General features: G+C 37.3%; 2 protein-coding genes, 1 long non-coding RNA gene and 3 pseudogenes across 3 annotated transcripts; 3 read left to right on the top strand and 3 right to left on the bottom strand.

Moving 5' to 3' along the window:
• Window positions 1-301: 301 nt before the first annotated feature.
• On the top strand, window positions 302-418 carry LOC116289743 (5S ribosomal RNA; annotated as a pseudogene).
• Window positions 419-648: 230 nt separating this feature from the next.
• LOC116289744 (5S ribosomal RNA) lies at window positions 649-767 on the top strand (annotated as a pseudogene).
• Window positions 768-4,072: 3,305 nt separating this feature from the next.
• On the top strand, window positions 4,073-19,583 carry LOC148908410 (uncharacterized). The gene is made up of 2 exons (XR_016120634.1): window positions 4,073-4,175; window positions 18,907-19,583. It is a non-coding gene; the product is annotated as an uncharacterized LOC148908410 (long non-coding RNA).
• LOC148908411 (uncharacterized) lies at window positions 4,968-17,565 on the bottom strand (annotated as a pseudogene).
• On the bottom strand, window positions 9,014-10,187 carry LOC148908413 (uncharacterized). The gene is made up of 2 exons (XM_089035594.1): window positions 9,928-10,187; window positions 9,014-9,787 (listed from the first exon to the last, which is right to left on the bottom strand). Exons 1-2 carry the CDS (start codon window positions 10,185-10,187, stop codon window positions 9,484-9,486), a joined length of 564 nt encoding a protein of 187 aa, XP_088891720.1. The 3' UTR covers window positions 9,014-9,483.
• LOC148908412 (uncharacterized) lies at window positions 13,342-15,359 on the bottom strand. Its single transcript, XM_089035207.1, is given in 2 exon segments — window positions 13,342-13,730; window positions 14,522-15,359. Coding segments are annotated over 2 exon segments (1,227 nt in total).
• Window positions 19,584-25,470: the final 5,887 nt, after the last annotated feature.

Raw genomic sequence — 25,470 nt, 5'->3', positions numbered from 1 at the left:
AAGACATGTTAGACAAGACATGTTAGACAAGACGTGTTAGATAACACGTGTTAGATAACATATGCGGCAGCTAGTAACTGTGAATTAATTATCCCCATTATCCTTTTCGTTCTAGGCGCGTAGGGATGAAGCCTATCAAACGACAACGTTTAGTCAAAGGACTGTAAATAAAGTTTATCATCATCACATTCAATCGAGACGCTTTAGTCGTAGACGGGATTTCACGTCACGCCCTAACGCCGCTAGGGGCCGTGGAACCTCGGAAACAAAGCAATGAACCATAAGGGAAAGGGACTTGATACTTTTCAATTACCACCGAGAAAAAACCGGTTCTCGACCGATCACCGAAGTGAAACTCGGTAGGGCCAGCAAAGTAGTTGGATGGGTGACCACCTGGGAATAACTGGTTCTGTAGACTTTCTTTTCGCATTTTTCTATCCTATTCTTAGAAACTTTTTTTTTAATTCTCCTTTTCTTTTCAATTGCTTTGGTTTACTTCATTTGTTTCACTTTATATTTTTCTACTCTATTCATTGCTGTTCTTGATTTACGTTTGTTTTGTAGTTGTATTTTCTTTCTTTCCCGAAACATTTGTTGGTTTTTAAAACGTGATCCAGTATAAGAGCCTAAAGTATTGCATTTACTTCTGTCTACACCCATTCCACCGAGAAAAAGCCGGTTCTCGTCCGATTACCGAAGTGAAACACGTTAGGGCCAGCATAGTACTTGGATGGGTGACCGCCTGTAAATAACTGGTGCTGTAGAATTTCTTTTTGCATTTTTCTATCCATTTTGCACCATATCAGTGCTTTTCATGATATATACTTTTTCGCATTTCATTCTAGTCTTTGTTATTTTCTTTGCTTAGTTAAGGTTATTTTAACTGATTTTGTTTATAACAAACTTGGTTTGTGATCAAAACGCTTTCTAGTATTTATCCACTAAAGTATTGCATTTATATCTGTTGACGGCCTTCGTTTGTTTGCCTTTTATTGGAAAAAAACTCAAAATCTCTCCAGAAATAAAAGCTTTCCTTTAAGGTAGTTGGACTGGCTTTAGTGGATGTCAGTTGGACATTTGTTCCAATAGTATTCAGTATATTCTAGAAGTGACTTGATAATAAAGATATTTATAAGATGTTCTTTCCAAATTGCATGTTAAAAGTGTCAAATTTCACACCTAAGGTGTCAAAAAAAGGCAGGTAACCCAAGGCTCTTTTTCAAGAATTTATTAATATCTCTCTAGAGAAAATGTTATAAGAAATATAAAACTTCAACTATGAAAATAAATTGTATATAAAAAAAAACCTAGGCAGCCCGGAGCAAAATATTTTTTTGGCGAGCTATAACTACCGTGAAATTTTTGACGTCAACCATAGCAACGGCTGGACGCATGCGCTGTACCAAGAGTGAAACATGTCTTGTCACGACGACTTTATCAGATTAAACCTGGGCCTAAACTGCTATTTCGAGTCTTATATAATTGCTGTTTGGTATATATTACTATTGAAATATAATTATTGAGTAAAAGGACGCATTTAAAGGAAGAAATTTCACAAAAAACACATGTAATTCGTGTCGCGTGATCTTCCGAAGCGCTAGTTGTCCCGGAGTAGTCAATCGATAAAAATCGATATCGATTTTGCCGATCGATAAATCGATAACAATCGATACCGCTGATTTGATTGATATCGATTCTATCTATCAATCGTTAAAAATCGAAGTCACACTAAATTTTTTTATCGATTTTTATCGCTTGATTGATTATATACATATCGATTTATTTCGATTTATGTTCTTGAACAATTTCTATCGATGAGGGTCGTGTGGCTACGGATTTACACCACCGGCAATTACTCTTTCGTAACCATAGCTTGACACAAACTAGGATGACACAAACTAGGAGTTTGTTATAGTGATCAGTGAACAGACAGCAAAAGTACTTGGATAATTAGCTGCCTGATCTACATATAATTACTTGTGAATTAATAGTTAAGTTATGAAATCTATTGCACTATCATCGATATTTTCGAATACTTTCCGTGAAATAAAGCTGATTTTATGATTGTACTCATTATTGGATCGAATTAAAGCTGTCAAATCTTGATCGATAAAAATCGAACTCACACCAATTTTTTTAAATCGATTTTAAACGATTTCCCATAAAAATCGATACAAATCAGCTGATTTCTATCGATTTTTATCGATATCGATTTTTATTGATTGACTACTCCGGGTAGTCGTGTTTGTCAAAAGTACGTATCCAGAAAGGTCAAGTTGTATTAATTTCTCTCATATTTCAATCAAAATGGCTTCCATAGAGACAAAGTTTTTAGCTTTTTTATTTCGCATTGCGCTAAAGTATTGACTTAAATCCATGAAAAACGTATTTAACTATTACAGTAGCAGCTAGGGATTGACCAAAAATTCTTTTTATGGAATACGGTCTCCAGAGTAGAAATTTTTGAATATATACGGTGTATTTTCGTATATATGCGTCTTGTAGACGGTAGAATCCGTATATTTTTGAATACGCTGACATAACAGCGCCAATCTTTAGCGAAAGGTAATGGTCATTCTCAAGCACAGGCTTAACTTCATTCATATTCACAAGTATCATTAAAACGCAAATACCGTTAAAAGGCCGGTATCCAAAGGCCACGAGATTTTGAAGCATTCAGTGGTGATGTTAAAAACCTGATGGCGTGTTTATTCATTCGTTTTCCATATGATGTCATATGGAAACTCGTGAATAAAAACGATATCACAAGCTCTTATAATCCCTATATTATTACCCCGGGGGTGGGGGGTACTCCTTATATTTACTATACGCGGAACGTTCCACCAAATAGGGTATGTTTTTTTGCCTTCACGTCTTGAATAGGGTATACAATTTTCCGTAAGTTGTCTTGAATAGGGGTGTACTTTCTATGTTTACATGTCTTGTACAGGGTGTCAATATTTTATTTAATAGAACATAAAGTCAAAACGAATGACAATGACATATTGACATCTCTACGGGATCACTACCTGGTCAACATCTCATTCATAGCATAATACTCCACAAAATTACGCACAATTTATTTATGATGGTTCTAGAATAATTATAGATGAATGTCTTACATAGGGTATACAAATTCCCCTTGAGTCCTGGATAGGGTTTACATTTTGCCAATTTGTCTTGAATAGGGTATGGATTTTCAAGATTTTGCTGTCTTAAATAGGGTCAGGGTTTATAGGCACCAGTGGAACCCCCCCGTCAGAAACTGGATCAAGCACCCCCCTCCCCCCGGGATTATTACATATGTTTCTTATCGATCACATATATATTATCACATATGGCATGTATTTTTACCGAATGATGGCTAAAGAGCGCAAAAAGCAAAGAGTTATAAAAACTCAACGTAAAAATTAAAAACAACCCCGAAATTTGTTATGTTAATAGAGTTGATATGATTATCCTAGTACACTATGAACCAGACGAACTCTATCGAATTAAGTGCAATGAAAAAATAAGTTTTTGTGAGTTAAGCCATGCAGCAAAAGAAAACGATGTCCAAAACTAACCGTGGACGATGTCCAAGCTGATCGTTACGATTACGAATGAAACTCATCTGATCGTGTTGGATGCGAGTTCGTGCACATGAGTTCGTACACGATTTACCGAGATAGAAACATTGATCCAATGTGTTGTATCACACTCAGAACTTTAAAACTTTAGCAAGAATTTATTTTGGTGAAGACTTTCTGATGAACACTACCACAGCGTAGACGAAACGTCAAAAACGTTTTCAACACATCGTGCCTTAAACCAAAAAAAACCTTATGTATAAGAATTTATTTTGTTTAAACTGATTTACTTTCTCATGAAAATAAAATAAAATCGCCTTATAATCGTTGTAGTGCGTATGGAAAAAGATATTTTGGAGTTGTTTGTCGGAAATATTTTATTTTCGCTCCGAAAAAATGTTACAAAGTCACTCTGAACCATGAATCAATCCCCCCCCTCCCCCGTGGTGTTGGTTTGTGTTGACATGTAAACGAGGCAGTCACGTGGTATCACCTGAGTTCAGGAGCAGTCGACGAGAAATGTTGTTGTGTGAATGTTTTCTGACTAAAAATCCTTCTTTTATTCCACAAATATGGATTTTTATGGGCTCATACTGCATCCTAAAGGTAAATTACCATTATATATTAGCCATTTATTGTTTAGTTTTTAATCTAAAGCGATATTTTAGAGTTGAATTGAGCGTAAAGAGTTCGTTTGCTTGTCGCCATGTTTTGGCGGGATTCATTCTCAACAATTTAGCTTCAAGTTGAACTATTTATTGCTTGAAAAAACTTAAATAGCCCAAACTATTTATGCTTTAATGTTTCATTGAAGATTTTGCAATGTTTGCCGGTAATTTTCCTATATTTTCTGCGATTTTGTTGGATTTTACTGCCACATCAAACGAGTTACGATCGTTCCGCCCGATAACCAATTTGTCCAAAATGATAGTGCTTAAAGCTTGAGGAACATTTTAAAAACATTTTAAGAACATTTAGGAACATTTTTTGCACGATATTTTCACCGAATTTTAAGCAGTCGACTCCACTGATAAGATATATTTCAGCTATTTCGAGGTGGCTATTTCACCGATTTAATTAAGTCAAATATTGAGGATATCACCTTGATTTTCTACTGAATGCCAACCGAGGTACCGTTATCTTACCTATCCCTGGGTATCCTTACCTATCCTTGCCTATCCCTGCCTATCCTTAGCTATCCCTGGGTATCCTTACCCATCCCTGACTATCCTTATCCCTGGGCATCCTTAGCTATCCCTGAGTATCCTTAGCTATCCCTGAGTATCCTTAGCTATCCCTAACTATCCTTAGGTTTCATTAAGTATCCTTAGATATCCCTGAGTATCCTTAGCTATCTCCGAGCCGAGTTTCTTTATCTATCCCTGAGAGTATCCTTAGCTATCCCTGAGTATCCTTAGGTATAAAAATGTATTCATCTTTAGATTTCTTTAAATACTCATTACTAATAGTCCATGGGCCGGGACCCTAAAAATTGCCATTTGGTACCAAACGAAGGGACAAAGGATGACTCACTTTTTTGAACAGGTAGATTCCTCTACTTTATTATTATGCATGATAACCGTGTCAAGTGAGTAGCTTTATAGGGGTATTCACGTGATTACATGATGTCACTCAATTTCACTGAACGACAAACGATTGCCATATGATATGCTATTAACTGTGGTTTTAATACTCATTAACCATATTTTAAGAGTATTTTCATACGTTTAGATGATACAGATGTCTCAAAAGTATATTTGAAGGGTTTTTTTGAAATAAGCTTATCCACATTTATGTGACGGTTACCATGACAACGTTGCAAAAATAACAACTCTTTACAAGAAAGTTGCTTAAACAAGCCATGCTTTAACGCTAATCATTTCAAATCATAATCAAAGTTTGGCAGATAATGGTGTTAAGTGGTTCATGACTAATAAAATGGCTTAGTAGCTATGCTAGCTATGAAATAATTAAAAATGTGCAATCCGCCATGTTTGGTGGCCATCTTGGATCCGCCATCTTGGATTTTCGAACATGCTTGTTTTGTTACAAAAAGTACGGAAATTGGCAGAAAATATATATAATTATGCTAAATATTCTTTATGCGACTTGATTCCTTGTGTCAGGACACTTGTTTTAAGCCAAACCTGACTGCATATGGGCAACATAAACGATAATCTGGATGTCAGAGCGCCAAGTCTTGAACGACATCAGCAACATCTGATGAAATCTTGGGACACCTCGCAGTCTACTGAAAAAAAAACTTTGTTAGAAGTTATTCAGACAAATAAATAAACAGTCAGCATATAACAGCCAAGTAAGATGCGGATTAATATGTCATTCTTACCTTGTCATCTAGCCTATTCATGTCATCATCCTTATCGCTGTCATCTGTGACATCTTGGACGGTGTCAACGGGTCTATTGTCACAATCTGTTACCTTGCACATGTCTGTGCACTTCAATCCATTCTTGAGACAGCTGTACTTCGGAAGTTTGCAGGCTCTTGTACATGAATAAGACAGTAGCCCACTGCAGTAGGTGCTGGCTCACTACTCATCCAATCAATTGCTAGCGGTTATCACCGTCTTGACACCAACCAAATGCGATTGGACTTGGGATCACAGGGCAGCACTCAAGGTTTCGCTTCCACACTGCTGGCATGGTTGTACTTGCGTCCATCGAGTACTCTAGTCACCGCTCCCTCAGCAATTACTCCAGACTCAATACAGATGTCTCTCAAACCTGGGTTTTGGAATCTTTTCCCGATGATAGACAGCAAAGTGCAGACCGTATGGAACATGCCCATTCTTAAAACTACGTCCTTGAACTTATGAGGGTGTTTCCATGTGATCTCAGTAGCTTTCGCGTACAGAGCCTGATCGAAAACCAACACTATGGTCTTCGAACGAAGTGCGTCTTTGATATTCAGGTAGCAGACCAAAATCTCATTGATTGTGGGGAGATATCCTATGCTATCTTGGGAAACCTCAGTTTCATTGCGCGCTAAAATGTTATATCCAGTCCATCCGCTAACTTTCTGCTTTGTCTCCACATGTAGCCGCACTAAAACCCATAGCAGATTTTTTCGCACTTTCTAAGACTTCCTGGCATGTTACTGGTACATATGTTCTTGGCTTAGGGCCTTGGCATTGTAAATTGTAAATTGGTAGTTTCGCAGCACAGCTTAGCGGCTCGACGCTTCTTTTCCTACTTTTAGGTATTTGTGGTGATTGCTCATTGGGGAGACGTGGCCCAAAGTGCCTTGCCTGTACTGCTTTTCCATTTACACGGTGTGAGGTCCCTTCGCCTGCAAGAGTCTCTTCAAGCCTGTCAATATTATCCCATGCCAATGTGGTACTAACATATGGCTGTATGGTGTCTGGCAATGGAATCTCGCTGTTCTGTGCCATTTTCTTAAGACAGAGAGCAGTGTTGATCTCCTCAAGCTTGGAATACGAGATGCCATGACCACAATGGTTAAGAATAGACACGAGCTCCACGTTGTTTGTCAGCGTCTTAACTGCATATGGAAGAAGGACGTGTTTGGGCTGTGTAATCTTACCATTGCTTGCACCAAATATTAGGTCTTGTGCGTAAGACTTCACCAAGCGCTGGACTCTTGCACTACAGTTTCCCTCTGACAAATCTTTGGTACCAGTTAAAAAGGTGCACAAAAATGCGCTCAGCTCTTGAGGAATATCAAGCGCAGTGTCCTTGAGCTCTGAAGGGCGTGGCAGCCAATACATATTGCTTTGTTTGCTCCCAATAGCATCGCAAATGTCAATCGCAGCTTACTGTATATTAAGCCTGGTTCACATATGATCGCAGAATCCATTCAACCGAGGATCTCAAATCGAACTGTTCACATATGATTGCAGCCTATTGCCGGCGGTTTGTTGACACCTGAGTCCGCGAATTATCACTCAGCAGTAAAACAAAGTACGATGCAGATTCAACATGGACTAAAAATAATAATCGCTGGCTAATCAAAAAAGAAACGTTCGACTTAATGATCGTGAATGCTTCATCAGGGGAGTCATCACTATGAAGAACAGGACGTGCAATCTTAAAATATAACCCCAAACGACAGTTGTTTACTTGCCTATATGGCTTACAAACGTAAATTAGCATATGTGGCCGTGTGGTGATACTTTTAAACCAGTTATATCTGAAAAAAAAACTAAAAATTAATGCTTTTTCGCTTGTCAAAATCAAAAATATACACGTGTTTTATGGAAAACTGAGCATTGCGGGACACCTTCCAATCTCACGTTCGCAGAATTCTGTTCACATATAATCGCAAACGATCGCAACCGATCGCAGGAATAGAACCCGATTCTATTCCTCGCGATCGCAGACGATCGCAGAGCTGTTCACATATAATCCCACTCGATCGCCAGCCATCCTCTGTGATCGCCTGCGATCATATGTGAACCAGGCTTTAGAGATCTTGTCATCCTTGTCATCCTTTTCTGCTGTCAGAATCGTGACAACAACAACAACAACAACAACAACGTTTTATTGTACTTAGAATTACATTCATATTTACAAACAAAATTACATAACTATAAGTACAGGCCCTAACTAATAACTATAAAGTTAAAAATGCGCTAGGACCATTTAATAATAATATATATATATAAATATAATATTGACACGTTTAAAGAGGACGGAATTCTATTAGTGGAAATGATAATTAAAAAAAAAAATACATAGAAGAAATACCTAAAAAATTACATAATCACTAGAAAAATTACAACAAAATTACAACTAAATTCTTGGCCATTTCCATGGGTGTCAGACAAGCTGGAATGAAAAAAACACTAGGCGTATTGTCGAGCAAAGTTTCAAACTTGAGTACTTCAGCGAATTCTGCCTCTAGATGTCTTCTGATATGCTTTTTCGTGGAAGGCTTACATTCCTTGATACCCAGGGAGGTTAAATACATTACAAGCAGCTTTGTCATTTCTGACAATCGGACGATTCTCTCATTTTATATAACTTGTGATATGATGAAATCAGAAAGCATCTGGTAAGCACCAGACTCTAGAAGGGCATATTCATCATCTGAAGACTCGTACCCCTTCAGTTCCACCAGATGTCAGGGTACAGGCTGCTGATGGTCTAGTGTAATTCTTGTAGCATGTCTTGTGGTAAGCTGCCTCTGCTGCCGCTAATTCACGGCTTACGATTGCAAGAATCTTGCTGTCATTCTTTTCTGTAGCTATCTGTCTGATGGTGCTGTCTGCCCACATATCGTGACATTGTATTAACGTCTCACGATTTTTTGTGCCCTTTATATATTTACTTGTTTTGTTGCAGAAAACGCAAAGGTGTTCGTACGTTATACTCCTGCTGGAAGATCCTCTAATAGACATTTCCGATTTAGCGGCATAGGGAAAGTATATTCCGCATTCTATAATCCGACCGGAATAGCATAAATTAAAAAGAGCTATCATCATTTTATTCCAGATTTAACCAATAGAATTTTCAAAACTCCTTATCTTACTGTTTTCTCAGCTAGTACAATGTATTATTAGGTAAATAACAACTGCGAAAGTTGTCTGTAACTATTGTTACAGACGTTACTCCTTCGTCTTACTACTATGGTCCTTAATATTTAATCCTCTTACTACGAAGAACTAATGTCCCAAACGTGATATACTTTTGAACTTTCTTATACACCTGTTATATTCAACGCACCAAAACAGTCACAACTGACTAGTAAGCGCTAGTTATTATCAACATATCTTGAGATTTGTTTACAATATCAAGCTAGGAATTTTTCTGCTCTCACTAATATAAATGTGTTACGCCAGTTTGTTTTACTTTTCCGAAAAGTATATCAAAAAGAACATATATAACGCTACAGTGTTTTTAGAATTCTTTTCCTTCGATTAGCAAGAGCACCACTAGTTGCTATTACAAAGGGTTGAAATGGCCTCATGTGTCGAAAAATATCCGAGGTCGCTGAGTAAATTTTCAGCCGGGAATCCAATGGCGTGCTCTACGCGGATACGAAGCGACCTTAGCGCTCTGTTGGCATTCTGTTGTCGTCTGTTGTAAGCAATACGCCTTGGAGTGATAAGAGGTGGGGCGTTAGCGTATCCCCCATCAGCTAGCAGCCTTGCTCGTCGTGGTAGATTCCTTCTTCTTCCATGGCCTATAGCAAGAAGTCGTCTGTATGACTCCGCATCGTTCATGTGCCCCGGAAATCTGCAAGACGTTTGTTAACTATGAATACGTGTAGTACTAAATTTTGCTTATGTTTGTGTTTGTTTATATATGCAGTAAAATAGCAGCTAGATCGAAATACTTATGCACAACGTGACAACGCTACTATATAGCAAACTTACCCAGCTACAAGGAGTAAATTCAAACCATCTGCAGCATCAGCAGCTGTACTCTTACTGGTTCCGAAAATAAATGCCAGAACATGAAGTTTTAGGTATTGTCTCAACCACATAATCACCAGTAGAACTCTGTTGCTGACGTCAAGATTACAAGATCTTCTTCTACCTGTAGTTGGCACCCGAGGTGTGTGTCTCGGACGGGTAACTTCTATACCAATTCTTCGTACAATAGCATCAAAGTATTCTGGTGTTTCCCCGGTCATGTACCATGTGTGGATTTCTTCGTGCTAAACAATAAACATCTCTGCCACATGTTACGATGGTTAAGCAGCTGATTGCCAAAAAGTCGGGCTAGGAGATTAGCCCCTGTTGGTGCCGTAGAGACAAGCGCAACAAGTGTGATGAGCAGGTTCCCTTTTACATGCATAGGAAATAAAGGGACCAAACGTTTTGGTCTTTGAGGACTCAATTTTATAGCTGCAAAGATACACAGCAGGGTTACTACAATAAACATTGGGAAAGGTGGGACATCCATTGTTGACTGACGCGAACAGGTAGTGTATTAAATGTATATGCAACTTTTCCGTTCGCAGTCACGAAACCAAACAAAAATATTTAAAAAAAACATTACGACCAGTGCACGTGTGCACGTGCCTATGTATGCAAATTTTTAGGGCTCTTTTCACTTTTCTTAATCCTGCGAGAAAGGCGCGATGGACAACAACAAGCAAAGAAAACCAAGGAAAAACTACACTCAAGTGGAAGATACTCTTCTTCTTCAAGCTGTGCAAACATGTGGAAGAGAGTGGAAAAGTGTTTTGAGTTTTATGAGAAGGCATGTTGAGGTTTTGGGAGAAGCAGGTGATCAGTATTTGGCTAAAAGAAATTCCAACAAAGTGTTGGAGGAGCAATTAAGGAAGAGAGCTACTTAACTGCGTAACAACGCTCTTCCTTCATGGTAAGAATGCTGTTGACCAAAGAAGAAAGGACTCTCAATAACGGTATTATATGGAGTGCGATGATTCTTTTATTTCCTGGTAGGAATGCCAGTGAAGCAAGCACGTCAAATAAAATAATTGATGAAGAATACTCGTCCGCATCCAGTGTGGAATAAACTTGTAATAAAGATACTGAAGAAGTTGAAGACATTTGCAGAGCTATCAATGACCGCGAAACAAAGTATGTGTTAGATGCAGAAAAGAACGAACCAAATGACGACCCTGCTGACATCCTTACACGAATCAAGAAAACAAGAGAAAGCGAGAGGATGGAAGACAGGTAATTTATAAGCAGACAGAATTACTTTTAACGTTGCTCATACCTATTTGATAATAAAACCTCGTTAATTTTGCTATTATCCTTTCAGGAAAAGACCTCTTAAGGAAAGCTCAAAGTCAAGTAAAAAGCTGAAGTCATCTAGGAACTCCCAGGTCACCAGAGAGAAAAAACTGGACAGCTTACTCGAAGCAATCCCCGCCGTTCTTGATGCGGCCCAAAGTGCTGCACGAGAGCACCAGAAAGCATTAAAAAGCTGGAGGGCAGTTCATGGTCTTGACGTGACAGATTCTTTGTCAGATGAAGACTAGCACCTTATATGCTTTATAAGTTCTGTTCACGTTATTAGTAAATAGACATTAAACATCACGTTTTTTCTTACCGCAGAGCCTGGCCGGCATGGGCACGTTTTTGTTCTTTCCCTGTAATTTAACTAGTACCTTTTACAAACCTTTTCACCAAAGACAAAGGTTATTTTATTATATATCTATTGCTTCTTGAAAAGCTTTTCAACTTCTTTTTACTTTTTTTTCGTTTGCGTAGCACAAATGTTTGTCGAAAACACGAGATTCTTACTGAATCTCTCAAATATCTTGTTTTGTTCTGAATTTCAACGCATTGGTTATGTGCACAGCCATTTCCACTGTAGAAGAACTAACAGAGAACTTGAATAAAATCATGTTTTTCCCCGCAGAGGGGCTACAGAGTTGGGAAGCAAGTGCGTGTTTACAGGCAGTGAACAATCTCAGTAGGCATCCACATATCAACTATATGTTAGCAATACGTACGTGTCCATGCAGAAGGAAAACTTCTCGAAAATAATAACCGTCGTGATATTCTACATTATATGCTAGCATTCTTAGTTCTTTTATAAATTTAAGGGCGAGCATTTACATTAGTATATTATGAACGCAACTTTTTTATATAACTGCGTTTCAACGGGACGAGATCTTATTCTCGAGCACACTGCTCGTCAGTTAAGCTAATAAAACAGGTAGTGTTAACGATTATAATTGTGCAATACCTTAAGTTAAATAAAACAGGTATACTGAAAGCTGTTTCATTATCTTATTGAATTTTCTGGTCATAACGATGATTCTAGCCTTATTCCGCTGGTTAATGCTTATTCCGCTAGTATATGCCTATTCCGCTCATATGCCGCTAAATCGGAAATGCCTAATGGAAAGACGCCTAGCCATTTGTTAATTCCTGCTCGACACGATCGCATGAATCTTGCTGCATTTTATCTAACAGCATTTTCATTGTGAAAACAATTCGGCATTTTCGATGGTAAAAGATGTCTGGGATTTCCCCTTCATTTGTCGATGTGGCAATTCCAAAATAGTTTTTCATGCTGTCTTATCTCTATCTATTTAGTGCATAGATTGTGTCATCTGTTGGTTGGTTTCTCCAAATAAGTGTATGCTTTTGCTCTAAGACAGCTAATAAACGGGCAAAACGAAACTCAACTTACCTGTCAAGCGAGCCGCCACCTTGGATTCTTCCCATAATGCATTGCGCGTTCAATTATTATTTCTTATTTTTATTGTACATTTCATATTTAAAGTAAAATTGTTGATGTCTCACGGATAAAGGAAGTCCACTTTGTCTGTTCACTTCAAGTTTTGCTTAAAATGTACATCCTTCGAATTTTAATAGGAGTATTAATATGTAGCCTCGTTTTCATGCTAAACCGGAATTTCTTACCTTTAAATATATGTGAAAGCTACTCACTCAGCAAGGTTATCATATATTTTTGAAAACCTCTTGCGAAGGTCTATCACACGAAGACATTCACGTTTTGTCCCACAATTTGGTACCAAAATCTGTCCTGGCCCATGGACTATAATATCAAGCTGCAATAATGTTTGTTTCCTTTGGATGGTTACTAAAGCCAAACTAGTAGCTAACTTATATGTAAGCTCTTTAAGTGACAAACCCTTATTAGGTGAGAAAGCCTTCAAGTAGAGCAAGACTTGGTTGACATCCCAAATGCCATAATATTTAGTAGAAGGGGGTTTTTGTTCAAAGGCCCCTTTAAGAAAACGGCAAACCAGCGGGTGCTGTCCTACAGGTGTTTTGTCAATCATCACAATACAAGACAAAGCTGACCTAGCAGTATTTAAGGCAGAGTAGGATAAACTAAGTAATGTATGCAAGAACTCCCAACACATTTAAATTGGGTGAAAATGGATCAACTTTCCTTGCACTACAGAATAGAGTCCATTTTTTAATATAGACTGTATACTGCTTCTGAGTGGCAGGTCTCCATGAGTTGACGAGTACATTGGTAACGTGTCCAGAAAAGCCCTGCTTTTGGTAGTATTCCCTGATACTGGGCACGCCATCAGCGTCAAGCAACCTTGCATGCTGTGCGTCTTTGGGCTTGATTGGTGAACTAACAGATGGGACCCTTTCTTCCACACCATCACTACCGGTTGGCTGGTTAGCATCTGTAAGATTTTGGTGAACCACGTCAGAGTGGGCCAAGCTGGCACCACTAGCAATCCTTCCGCTTGCTCGCTCATCACCTTGTTTAAGCAGCGAGGAATCAAGCTAAAAGGCGGAAAAGCATAAAACCTTTCACCTTTCCATGATCTACCAAGGCATCAACTGAAACTGCTTGAGGATCAGGCCTCCATGAAACATAACGTGATAAACGGTATAAAATTTTTTTACCTCTTTTACTCCGACGAAGGACTAGCGTCCGAAACGTCAGTAAGTTTTTTCATCTTTTCACGGTGTATAATTTACCTTTTCATCATTACTGTTTCATTAGAAACACCGACGCAGCTCACACTAGTTTTTAGCTAGTTATATCTTCTTGCAATTTTTAAAATTAAAAGTTAATCTATAGCATCCATCTCGTTTAGGAGGGACAAAAATAGGGGATAAACATTCGCCCTGCTCATACCTAGAGGGGCTAACCACCCCTAAATCAAGCAACTTGTGAACCTCGTTATTTATAATATTAGATTCTTGGGCATTAAAATTCCTCTGGCTATGGATACTGAACAAACATGGATCTTCAGTAAATTCAATGTGACAATTATTCACAATATCTAGGACCTCTGGGTCTGTTGTATAGTTTTACCCACTCAGAAAAATACTGGTTTGTTCTACCAGCAAAAAGGGTTGTTGATCTTGATAATACATGATAACTTTGAATTATTTACATACCAATTTGATGCCTTAGATGGCTTCTTATCAGATTGTTGATAACTGTTCTGCGACGTATAGGTCGAGGTGTGTGCCCCTGATCTGCTTCAACCTCTGCGATAACCTCGTGAATAGGGGGCAAATCGGTTTCGCCCACGATTACTTGTATAAGTGGGCTGTCCTTTGCACACTTTGCTCCTTTGCAAATCTGCAATTTCCTTCACTCGTTTTGAAGTGTCCCCTCCAAAGAGGAACTCTTCGGCAGGGTTAGTAGAACTGCATAATCCTTTGGCGAATTCTACCTTGAACTGCGGTCTAATCGCATCTCGACGTCTTTGATTTATCTCGTAGTTGGCAGTCATAGACAACGTTAACCCATCTAAGGCGGAGGTCAACAAATCCTTCGATGCTTTGGAATTTAGTAATTTATTCGTCACCTCCAATTGACAGTTAATGGCGGCTAACAACATCTGTTGTGTAGTTTACAATTTTGCATCAGTTCATCGAGTACGAGTCGGCAACTGAGTCCAGATACTATTTTCACATTTCGGTAAGTGAACTTTAACATTTTCCGGCATGCTGTGTCGCTTAATTAGAGCTTTACACTGGTCGACACTGACCCTATGCAGATGAAGTTTGTTTACCACACCAGCAATTTCTTCGTTGACCTTCGGTGCTTTAGTCTCAAGGTCAAGTTCCAACTGGTTGGAATAGCTGGACAACACACCTCCTTCATCGACATCTTCGCTTACCTTAGCGTTGTCATTAGTCTTCGCTATCGTTTCCAAGTCTTGTTGGATGCTTATAAACGAAGCAACATCATCAGGTTCGTAAATTTCGCTCTCTCTGTCGTCGGGTTCTTCGAGAACTTCGTCTCGGCCATACATATAGTCGCTTAATTGAGCCATATTTACATTTAGGCGCTCAATACTGTCCGAAATAGCTTTGTTTACTTGTGCATTAGTGCCCTCTGTGGGGTCACTAGCTTCATTGCCAGACATAATCTAACAGAGAACGAAATAAATGTCAGAATGACCCATAAATAAGGTTAACATGGCGTCGCCACGTGGTTCTGTGTGAATGCCTCTACGAGGTCATTTGGGTGTACTTTTCTATTAAATATTTTATATAATGTGCCTCTAGCAGAGTACACTTCACCCTGTTGTTTTCCTGGAAGAAAAACGAAAAATACTTACCTCAAAGTACGAATGAAAATCCAAAATAACACGGAGTAGCTAACAAGACGTTCACTCCCATGTATAGTCTTGGTTCAATGACCTGTGACGTCACTCCCGATAGGCTTTGTTCGTTCTTCATGTCGATTCGAAGTTACGGTTTATGGGATAGAATTAAGGATTAATGATTGCACTGCTTTCAAACAAACATAATCAAGTTATTTTATTGAGTGTATTATAATATGACAAAATAGAAATAGCTCTAAACATTGCCATACTGTAGATGTGCATTAAGCATTGAACAGAAAGTACAGTAAGCTGTCATGACAATACTAGAGCAACAGGCCAACCAAATTTCATGATACGACAATGACAATGACAATCTTTTATTTAGCACCATAAATATCACATAAGATAAGTTAGGACAAAGAGATAAATTGCCGTATATTTAGGTGCAAGCTAACTGGAATTAACCTATATGGGCTATACTAGGCCAGTTACAGGATAGTAACTTTAGTGAAGAAACAAGCATTTTGGCTAATATTTACATGCTGATTGTATTTTGTATACAAGTTATTTTCTGTTGTATTAAAAAAAGTGCAAATATTTGTTTGAAAAGGCAATAATTGTTTTATTTATTTTGTTCCTTCTATTAATGAGTGAATTATATTACTGCCCTGCATGATTTCCATCTTATATTGTATATTTATGTAGGTTTTTCTGGACCATGCTGTACGGGTGCTGTTTGCAAACATGTGCGATTGGTCTTTTCCATTAATTTTTGTTTTGGTGCTGCTTTCAAACATGGTGGACCATGGTAAACCATGGTATTAATACTGCCTTCCAACATCGTTGACCATGGTTTGACCATGGTCCTGATGCAGAACGAAATTATCTTTTTTTATTCTTGCGGATTCTTTTATCTGGTATCTTTGTTACCAGAGAATCTTTTAAAACATCAACTTCTGTTCCTTAAGAGAAAATAAAAAAATAAATTAAAAATGACATCCAGCAATTATGGATTCTTTGATGAAACATCTAATGTTGACCATGGTTTGACCATGGTCCTGATGCTGAAGGAAATTATCTTTTTTTATTCTTGCGGATTCTTTTATCTGGTATCTTTGTTACCAGAGAATCTTTTAAAACATCAACTTCTGTTCCTTAAGAGAAAATAAAAAAATAAATTAAAAATGACATCCAGCAATTATGGATTCTTTGATGAAACATCTAATGTTTCCATGAAAATAAATATTAACCTTTATCAACACACAATTACAAACAATTTTGCCTCATACTAGCAATACACTAGAAAAACTCTACTGTTCCAGCTCAGAAATGGCCATCACTTTACTAGTTAGAGAAAGTTTAGATAGCTTTTGTACCATTCTAAAATTATTTTCACTGAGGAGTAAAATTATTCTCTATTATATTTTTATGCTATCTTTTTTATCTCAGTGGATACAGAGGGTCCATTACACTTTTAACTTCAGAGCATTTTTTTGAGTTTGTGGGCGGAGTCACAGATGTTTGTGTGCCGAGACATTGCATGTTTGTGTGCCGAGACATTGCATGTTTTCTTCCGACGTAACCACACTTCGGTGGTTTTCATAGTAAATGGAAGCAGTTCATGGTTGGATTGTAAATAAAAATGACACTTTTTCGTTTTGCCTTTCTTGATAAGCTTAACTTTCCTGCATAAGACCAAACAATATAACACCCAATTTATAATGAGAATTAATATAATATAGATGGAAAATCCACATCCTTATTTTTCTAAGGACGTTTTCCTTACATTCAAGGCTTTTCTAAGAAAAGTAAAAATTGTATTGAATGCTTTTCATGATTTGTTGTATAGCACTTATTTGAAATTGGTGAGCTATATAATTTATAGTGAAATATGATATAATCACAATAATTCAGGAAAAGTACCCGCAACCTGGTCCAGAAAAATCGAATTCAAGGACTTTTCAAGGTGGTACAAACCATGTATACCTTCTTTCTTGGCTTTATCTTCCTCTGATGTCACCATTATGGCTTCCTCCTGTTTATCTGCCTCTGCTGTAATAAACCAAACCAGAAAAGAAAATAAGCAACACATATTCCTTCAATGGTTATTGGTTGGCATAATATGGGTGGGCTCTGTGAACTTAAAATGTGCATCCATTCGTAGGGGATTCTTGAAGCCAATCAATATTGTCAAGAAAAGGATTGACAGAATCTAAATTGCCTAATAGTTTTTCCCATTATTGGTGATCAGTAGTATTTCTGTACTAATATTATTTGATAAAATATTGGTTATTAAAAGGAAGTAAATGCAATTCCTAAATCAACAAAAAAAGATTTGCACAAATGGGTTATATAATGCATGGTGTTATATAAAGCTCCACACACCAGAATCAGATGTTGCTAGATTGGATTAGACTACTGTTAGGGTGTATAGTTAATGATTTCATATCAAAATGTTAAATAAACGGATCTTTCGCTTTTCAAATATACTGGTTGTGTGACTGTCATGAATTACATCTCAAACCAGAAATTTCGTCTTCAGGGATACCTATAAAGGATACAAAGGGAAAGCTATGGGATACTCAGGGATACCTAAGGATACTCAGGGATACCTAAGGATACTCAGGGATACCTAAGGATACTCAGAGATACCTAAGGATACTTGATCAAACCTAAGGATACTCAGGGATACCTAAGGATACTCAGGGATACCTAAGGATACTCAGGGATACCTAAGGATACTCGGGGATACCTAAGGATACTCAGGGATAGCTAAGGATACTCAGGGATACCTAAGGATACTCAGGGATAGCTAATGATAGCTAAGGATAGTGAGGTTAAACAAAGGATACCACCTTTCTTATATAGTTATAGCAAAGACCATGGATGAGCGATTCCTGCTTTTAGGAAAACTGATTTGACAGTATCGACGCCACAAAAAACTATTTTTTCATGCATTAGAAAATTAACTTTTTCTAAAATATTGATATAACCTAGATTTTTAGAAGTTTTTTCTAATAAGCTATTAAAAAGTGTCCTGTGCAAAATTGCCCTGTTGAAGCCAGTGTTCTTAGCAGGCAGCTCCATTGCGGGATTCTTGCATAAAAATCAGAAATGGCGCACAAATGTCAACTCTATGCGCCCCCAAGGGCGCATGATTTATCCAAAGAATACTTCCTGATAGTTTTAAAAGATTTATAGTACTTTTGAAATAATAAAAGTCGCATTATGTTGCTGATAAAGAAGGTGAAAGTCGCACATCGTGGGCTCAAATCCAAACGTTCAAAAGTATGCAGTCACCTTGAGTAAAAGCATTCTAAATCTTAAAATGTCTAAAATGTCATTTTTTGTACTAATTTCCCAGGTTTAAATTTAAGAAAAATTCGTGGACATCCTTTAGCAAAATGTTGGAGCTGCAAAAAAGAGGTTGGTACCTAGTGCTTGTGACATCATTTACAGGACTTGTTTTTCAACAATTGGAAAGGTTTTGCCTAGTACACAAGGGTATGTTAAACATGTGTTGGTAGAAAAACGTTTAAATTACAACCGAATAGTATTTTCATGTACAAGTAAATTGCCTATCAGTTTTGGGTGAAATCCAATCATGAGGCTTTCTGATCACGGGTATGTAATTAGCAAATGGCAAGAGAAAGTAGAAGTTAAAACGTTCCACCATGCAGATAGTGCCCCCAGTTCAGGGGAAAGCGTCATTTTAGTAGATTTTTGGGTAATTTTGCAGTCAAGTATGTACTAGAAAAGATAATACATTGTTTATTTGATTCTGGTTGGTGGGAAACAACCTTAACATCTGTACAATCAAATTGAAGGTGTCGTTCCTTTCTTTTTAACATGTAGAAAGCTTAACTCTCCAGGAGTGGCTCATGATTATGTCCCCTCCTTACTACAGGGCCAGAGCACAAATTACAGATAGCTTATAAAGTTACGATCTAAAGAAATTTTATTCATAAAAGGGCAGTCTTTGTAACCACAAAAGCTCCATAGGAGTTTAATAAACACATTGGTGGAAAATCTCTTTTGAAAGTAATGTGTCGTTATTTTTCTACATTTTCTCCCTATCATTCTAACTAGAGTTCTTGTAAATATCAATATCTACAATATTATACAATAAAATTATTTGGAATCTTCATATTGAATTTAAGAAATGTAAGCTTGAAGTAATGCTGAAAGAGTGAATAAGCAGAAATTCGATAAATTGAGTAAAAAGCAATGTTCTATTTCAAGTCAAGATTTGAATTTTGTGCCATGTTGTCTTTATGCATGGTTAGCAAAACAGTCCAAAAAAATGCATTCGTTGCACACCATACATGTGTTTTCTGCAAAACACCGTCTTCTTTTTCAAGCATAGTTTACACCATCCCTTGGTTGACTGTATTGGCCAATGTCCACTTACTGTTTTGCCTTGGCCAACAGAGAGTGATCGTGAACTGAAGCCATTTGCAAGTCCCTTTGCCAGATCCACGCAAAACTTTAAGTGTGCTCTTGTACAATGGTTTGTTGATTCGCACTCTAAAATATAAGCATTTACAATGCTTACATCTAGAACAAACCACATTAAAACCTACAAACCACATTGACCGTATAATAACAACGTAATTGGTAATTTTTATCGACACTGCCCATGTTGTTTTTGTATGCAATTGCTGTCAGCACTGTTGGGACAGCTTTTACAGACCCCTCCTTTTGCTTTCTATTCACAGTGTCTGTGCCAACTGGTGAAGACTGTGTACTTAAAAAATACACAATGAGAACTGTAATAATAACAGACCCTAAAACAGCATTAAAGGAAGAACATACCATAGCTGCAACAAACAGAACAAAATATAAAATTTTAGAAAAAATAAAGTTTTTAGGGTAGTTGCCATGGCAACGGAGATAGCATTGATTAACATGGCAACGGTGACTGTAAAGCTAAATAAAACCTTTTGCCCAAAGACAATTTACTGAACTTAAGTGCTTTTTAAAAAGAATACCTGAACATTTATTCACATTGGAATTCATTAAGATCTTCAAGGTTTAGATGTGGAACATTGATAACTGGTTTTGGAGGAAACTTACTTTCGAAGAGAAGTAGATCCAGATCGTCTTCGTGGCTACTTTCAGATTCTGTGCTGCTATCCCAGTGTAGCATGACAGTCAGAAGATCGTTAAAGCCTTGTCTGCAAAATGAAACAAAATGGTACGTTTCATTTGGAAAGGAAATGGTCAGAATAAAGAAATATCTGAAATATGACTTTACCGACCTTTCAGCAGCCGCAATGTTCAAAATGAAAAATACCCATTCTCAGGTTTTTGTCGTATGTAAATTACGATTTGCTAAACCTCTCTAAAAATCTATACTTCGAACCACAAACAGCTGACTTCAAACTGCAGTTAGTAGTTTGAGATTTCTCTTGGTAAACGCTTTCCAGTGTTTCGTGTGCATTTCCGCCCATTGCATAAACGAGGGTATTGATCTGTACAGTGGCTGGCTTCGATACCAGGTCGGACGAGATGTTGAAACAACGAAAACGATCAATCCATTTTTTCCAGTCCTCAGGTTTCTTCGAATCTAACTTTTCAGGAAGTGGTATCTTTAAAGTCATTTCTAAACATCTGAGTCACTACTGACACCATGTAGGGTTTTCCTAATATGTATGAGGCGTAAGAACAACTACAAGAGACCGAAGTTCTTCGAGTTCATTTATGTAACTCCCAAAACATGTATTATGAGTCTACATCAAGTATCGTATGTACAATGACGTCATTGATTATATGCTAGATAACTATACACAAGTTAGATTTGATTTTTAATCATCCAGCATTCAATACCAAAGACAAGTGAAGCCTTCAAACTTATGTTGTCGTTTGTGCGGGCTTTCTGTGGTTTCATACGTTTGGGCTTTCTTTGTCAAAGGAATTGTTGCCTAGGTGATTTAAACATGGTTGCCAGTCGGCTGCCAGTTTAAAGTATCTGCGCTGCAATATCTGCAAGTTTTCACGACAATTTTCGATAATTTACAACTCGTAAATGCAGAAAATTCCCCCAAAAGGGATCACTTCCAAATACGGTAATCTTACCAAATATGGCTATGAGTGCAAAACGACAATATTATATAGCGAAATTCAAATGTCATACTGATTGTGGGTTTGAAAGTCTTGTTGAAAACCGAAATAGAGTTTAAGCTATTGTAATAATTTACCTTCTTTGTTTAGCTGGGTTCTTCTGATGGAATGAATGCAACGAATCGATGGACTCGAAATTCTAAAACCAAGCAAACCAAATCAGTATCTGTCACAAACACAGTCAAAATATCGTAGAAAGTTCAAATGTTATTACTTTTTTACTTACTGTCCGAGTTTTCTAACCTGAATGGGGTCATTCTACATTTGATAAAAGTTTTAAGCTTAATCACCAAAAGATGCGAAGTTAACGAACAGAGAACACGTCGAAAACTCGGCCTTCAGCTCCCTCTACTCTATAAACTTTACCGCTGCTCACTTGTGCTTTGATTGGTTGACACTGCCCCACCAGACATGCAGGTGACGCGCTGCGCAGAAAAGCCAATAAAGTGCATATTTCAAAATTCATGAAAGACCATTACAAAAATGTATAGCGATAATGAGGTTGTCTAAAAATAAATCCAAATTCAAAAAAATAAAACAAATTTCCTTCATGCATAAGGCAGTAAAAAAGGAAATAAATGAATAAAACGGCCAGCGGCCAGCTAAGCTGCCCCAGATAACAGACGTAAAATTATTATGTATTGTAGACAAATAAAGTGAAATACCTGTTTCTCGAATTTGAAGCTTTTTTGAATTTAAAGCATTTTTGGTAGATTTCAGCTCGTTTTGAGACTTTTTAATTTTCGACCTCACGGTTATTAGCTGTTTCGAAGCTGCCGATTACGACTTTGCAGCCTTGTTCAACTTTGGCATTCATCATTTGTCTGATCCTCAGTTTGCGTGACACTGTCTTGTGTCTGATGAAAAAAATGTTACAGATCTAATATAAACATGATCTGTAAAAGGTACCAGTATGGAAATTATTCAATGCCTTGTTTCTTCTTACATATCCCGAGTTTTCTGCATCGAATCCAGATTCAGCTTCCAGCCTCAATGGTGGAACACTCTGCATGGCCATATTGTTCAAGCTCCTGTTGTAGTGGCGAGCTGCTGAGTCCCGAGTGGTTCCATACACATGGTTAAATTACTGCTAGTACAAACAATTCATTGTTTCTTACGACAAGGATTTATTGATTATACTTGGCGTAAACTGGAACACAATTGGTTACAATCACGAGTTACTATCGAAAACTAAACATAATTTCACAATAATTAAATCCAATTCCAATGTGCTGTTCTATTTAGCGTACAACAATGATGTACTTACGTAACAATCAAATGTACTTAAATCATGGTGCGATATTTTCGGGATTATATGGTTACTATTCGAACAAAGACGTTATTATTCTAATGTTTCTAAGATTAATTAATAAAGGATTCAGGTATACTCATATAACTGCACTGTACTACTGCTGAGAGGCGTTCGATTAAGATATTATTTAAGCTGTTGATTTGGTCGACAATATTGTAGGTTGTTTGTAATTGAAATATGATTCGAGGTTTTTAAATAGTCACTAATGGATCATTCTAATTAGCACAGGGATCCCATACAATCTTTTTCACCTGTTCTTATTGGATAGATGCCATTCGCGCTCTTGACAGACTAGGGGAATATAATACGAGTTCTAGAGTTAGACTATTTAGATTTTTGTTATTCACGAATAAGGAGGAAAGCAATGCTTTTATTTAAGATCTTTCTTATCATTCTTTGATCTCGGCTTGATTGGGCCTCCGCCTTTTCTTTCAAAGTAGTGGCTGAGGACTAAGACTTTGCGTAGACACTCGGGATGGCTGTGACTCCAATATCATCCCTAACCAGTCTTGGGATGATCGAGCGATTTGTCACAGTACCTGGTAAAGCATAGCGTCTCATGAAATACTTAGGATTAAAGTGTAGAGAGCAAAAAAAGTTGAGTTCTTGGTTGGTTCCCTTTGGCACGCTTCTTCTTCACAGACTCATCCCAAAATTCACCACACGCCAATTTTCACCACACACTTAAAATCCTAAAACGGATTAACATTTTACTGCATCATTACAAACACAGGAAGCCTTTGCTGGAGTCGCTCTTCTAACTTGTCATACTCGTCCAAAGTTTCTCTGAGCTGCAAGTACAAGAGGCTAGGATCCCGTTGAAATGCAGTTTTGTCGCTATTGCTCGTCCTGACCATCATCCATACCGTTGCTCTGTTGCTGTGATCTTCTTATTGGCCTTGAGAACATCTTTTTTGCAGATCAAACAGCATCTCAACTTTTTCCATTTGCAATTCTCGAGAACCCATGGAAAGATTTTTGGAGTAAAAATTGCTCAGAGTTTTTTATTCAAAAAAATGCTGTTGACAAGGAACGAGTCACATGATTAATTACACATGGGTCCCTGAGGATGGAAGCCAGCGCATAGGATCAGGATCATTCTTACTGCGGTATGGTGAAAGAACGTGTGTCAGAGGGTAATGCGATCACAACACTCCGATGAAAAAGTAGAAAACAAAAGTAGTAACATCGTACAGCAAAAACAAAGGTTTTGGTTTTTATCTTAAGATCTTTTCAACACCGGAAGATAAATTTCGTATCTCCGCGCGCCCATGTAATATCTTCTATATCTAATACTCATCAAACTGATATGTCGTATTTGAATCGAGGAGTCACATTTGGGCCGTAAATTTTGTTCAAAGAACGTTACTTCGAAATAATCTGCGCTAACAAAAAAAAAAAAAAAGAAAACCATTTCATCCATTAGGGATCTGATCTTCATTACATCATTACAAGAAGCTTCACAACACGGAAAAAGGAGGATTTAGTTGAGAAAACGCCGTATTTATACGCTCATAAATTCAATTAGGCATATTTTAGTAACAAAATTGAATTAAAGCTTCTGCTTGAAAACACAACGAACTGTTAATGTAATCGCAAAACTACATCAAGTGATATGCAAAAAAGTACGAGTTCATGGAGGAATGATCGGTTGTCAAGTGAAGCCAAATCGTAACTAAGGAGCATTTTTCATCTTTCTCGGTCAAAATCACAAAAAATAGTTAGCAAATAATGATATTTAGACTTAAAGAGGCTGTTTGGATACATTTTTGTTGGAATTACAAAAAGTTTGAAATTTACCTAGAAAAGTCATTAAGACCGTTGTTGCATTTATCCCTTCATATAAGGATTTTGATCAAAGTTTTTCAATTTTTTTATTACTAGTTGATATATCTACGTACTAATCTTATTATCTTATATAGATACTCATATTATATATTTAAAACAAAAAGTATTAATACTGAACACAGACACTGAACACCAACGTCTCTCATGTTATTACCCCTTAGGTCTAGGTGTGTTATATTAGCACAAGGTAATATGTCTCATTATTTAAACAGCAATATCTGTTATCTTATTACCTTGTAGTTCTAGGTCATATTAGTACCAGGCAACATGCCACATGTTATTTTAACACATTCATCGTCTAATTCACAATCACCCAGCTGCAGTCTATTAACAGTAGAAATACTAAAAAGAAAATTATATGGCATGTCACGTATTATTTTAACACATTCATCGTCTAATTCACAATCACCCAGCTGCAGTCTATTAACAGTAGAAATACTACAAAGAGAATTCTGATACAACATTATGATCCCTGTTTCATATTATTTTAACACATTCATCGTCTAATTCACAATCACCCAGCTGCAGTCTATTAAAAGTGGAAATACTAAAAAGAAAATTATATGGCATGTCACGTATTATTTTAACACATTCATTGTCTAATTCACAATCACCCAGCTGCAGTCTATTAACAGTAGAAATACT

Source organism: Actinia tenebrosa, unplaced genomic scaffold, assembly GCF_029948245.1.
Source record: "Actinia tenebrosa isolate PJP-AT-01 unplaced genomic scaffold, QUT_ActTen_1.0 PGA_scaffold3__52_contigs__length_22856419, whole genome shotgun sequence".
NCBI lineage: Eukaryota > Metazoa > Cnidaria > Anthozoa > Actiniaria > Actiniidae > Actinia > Actinia tenebrosa.
This window is presented reverse-complemented; position numbering and strand designations above follow the sequence as displayed.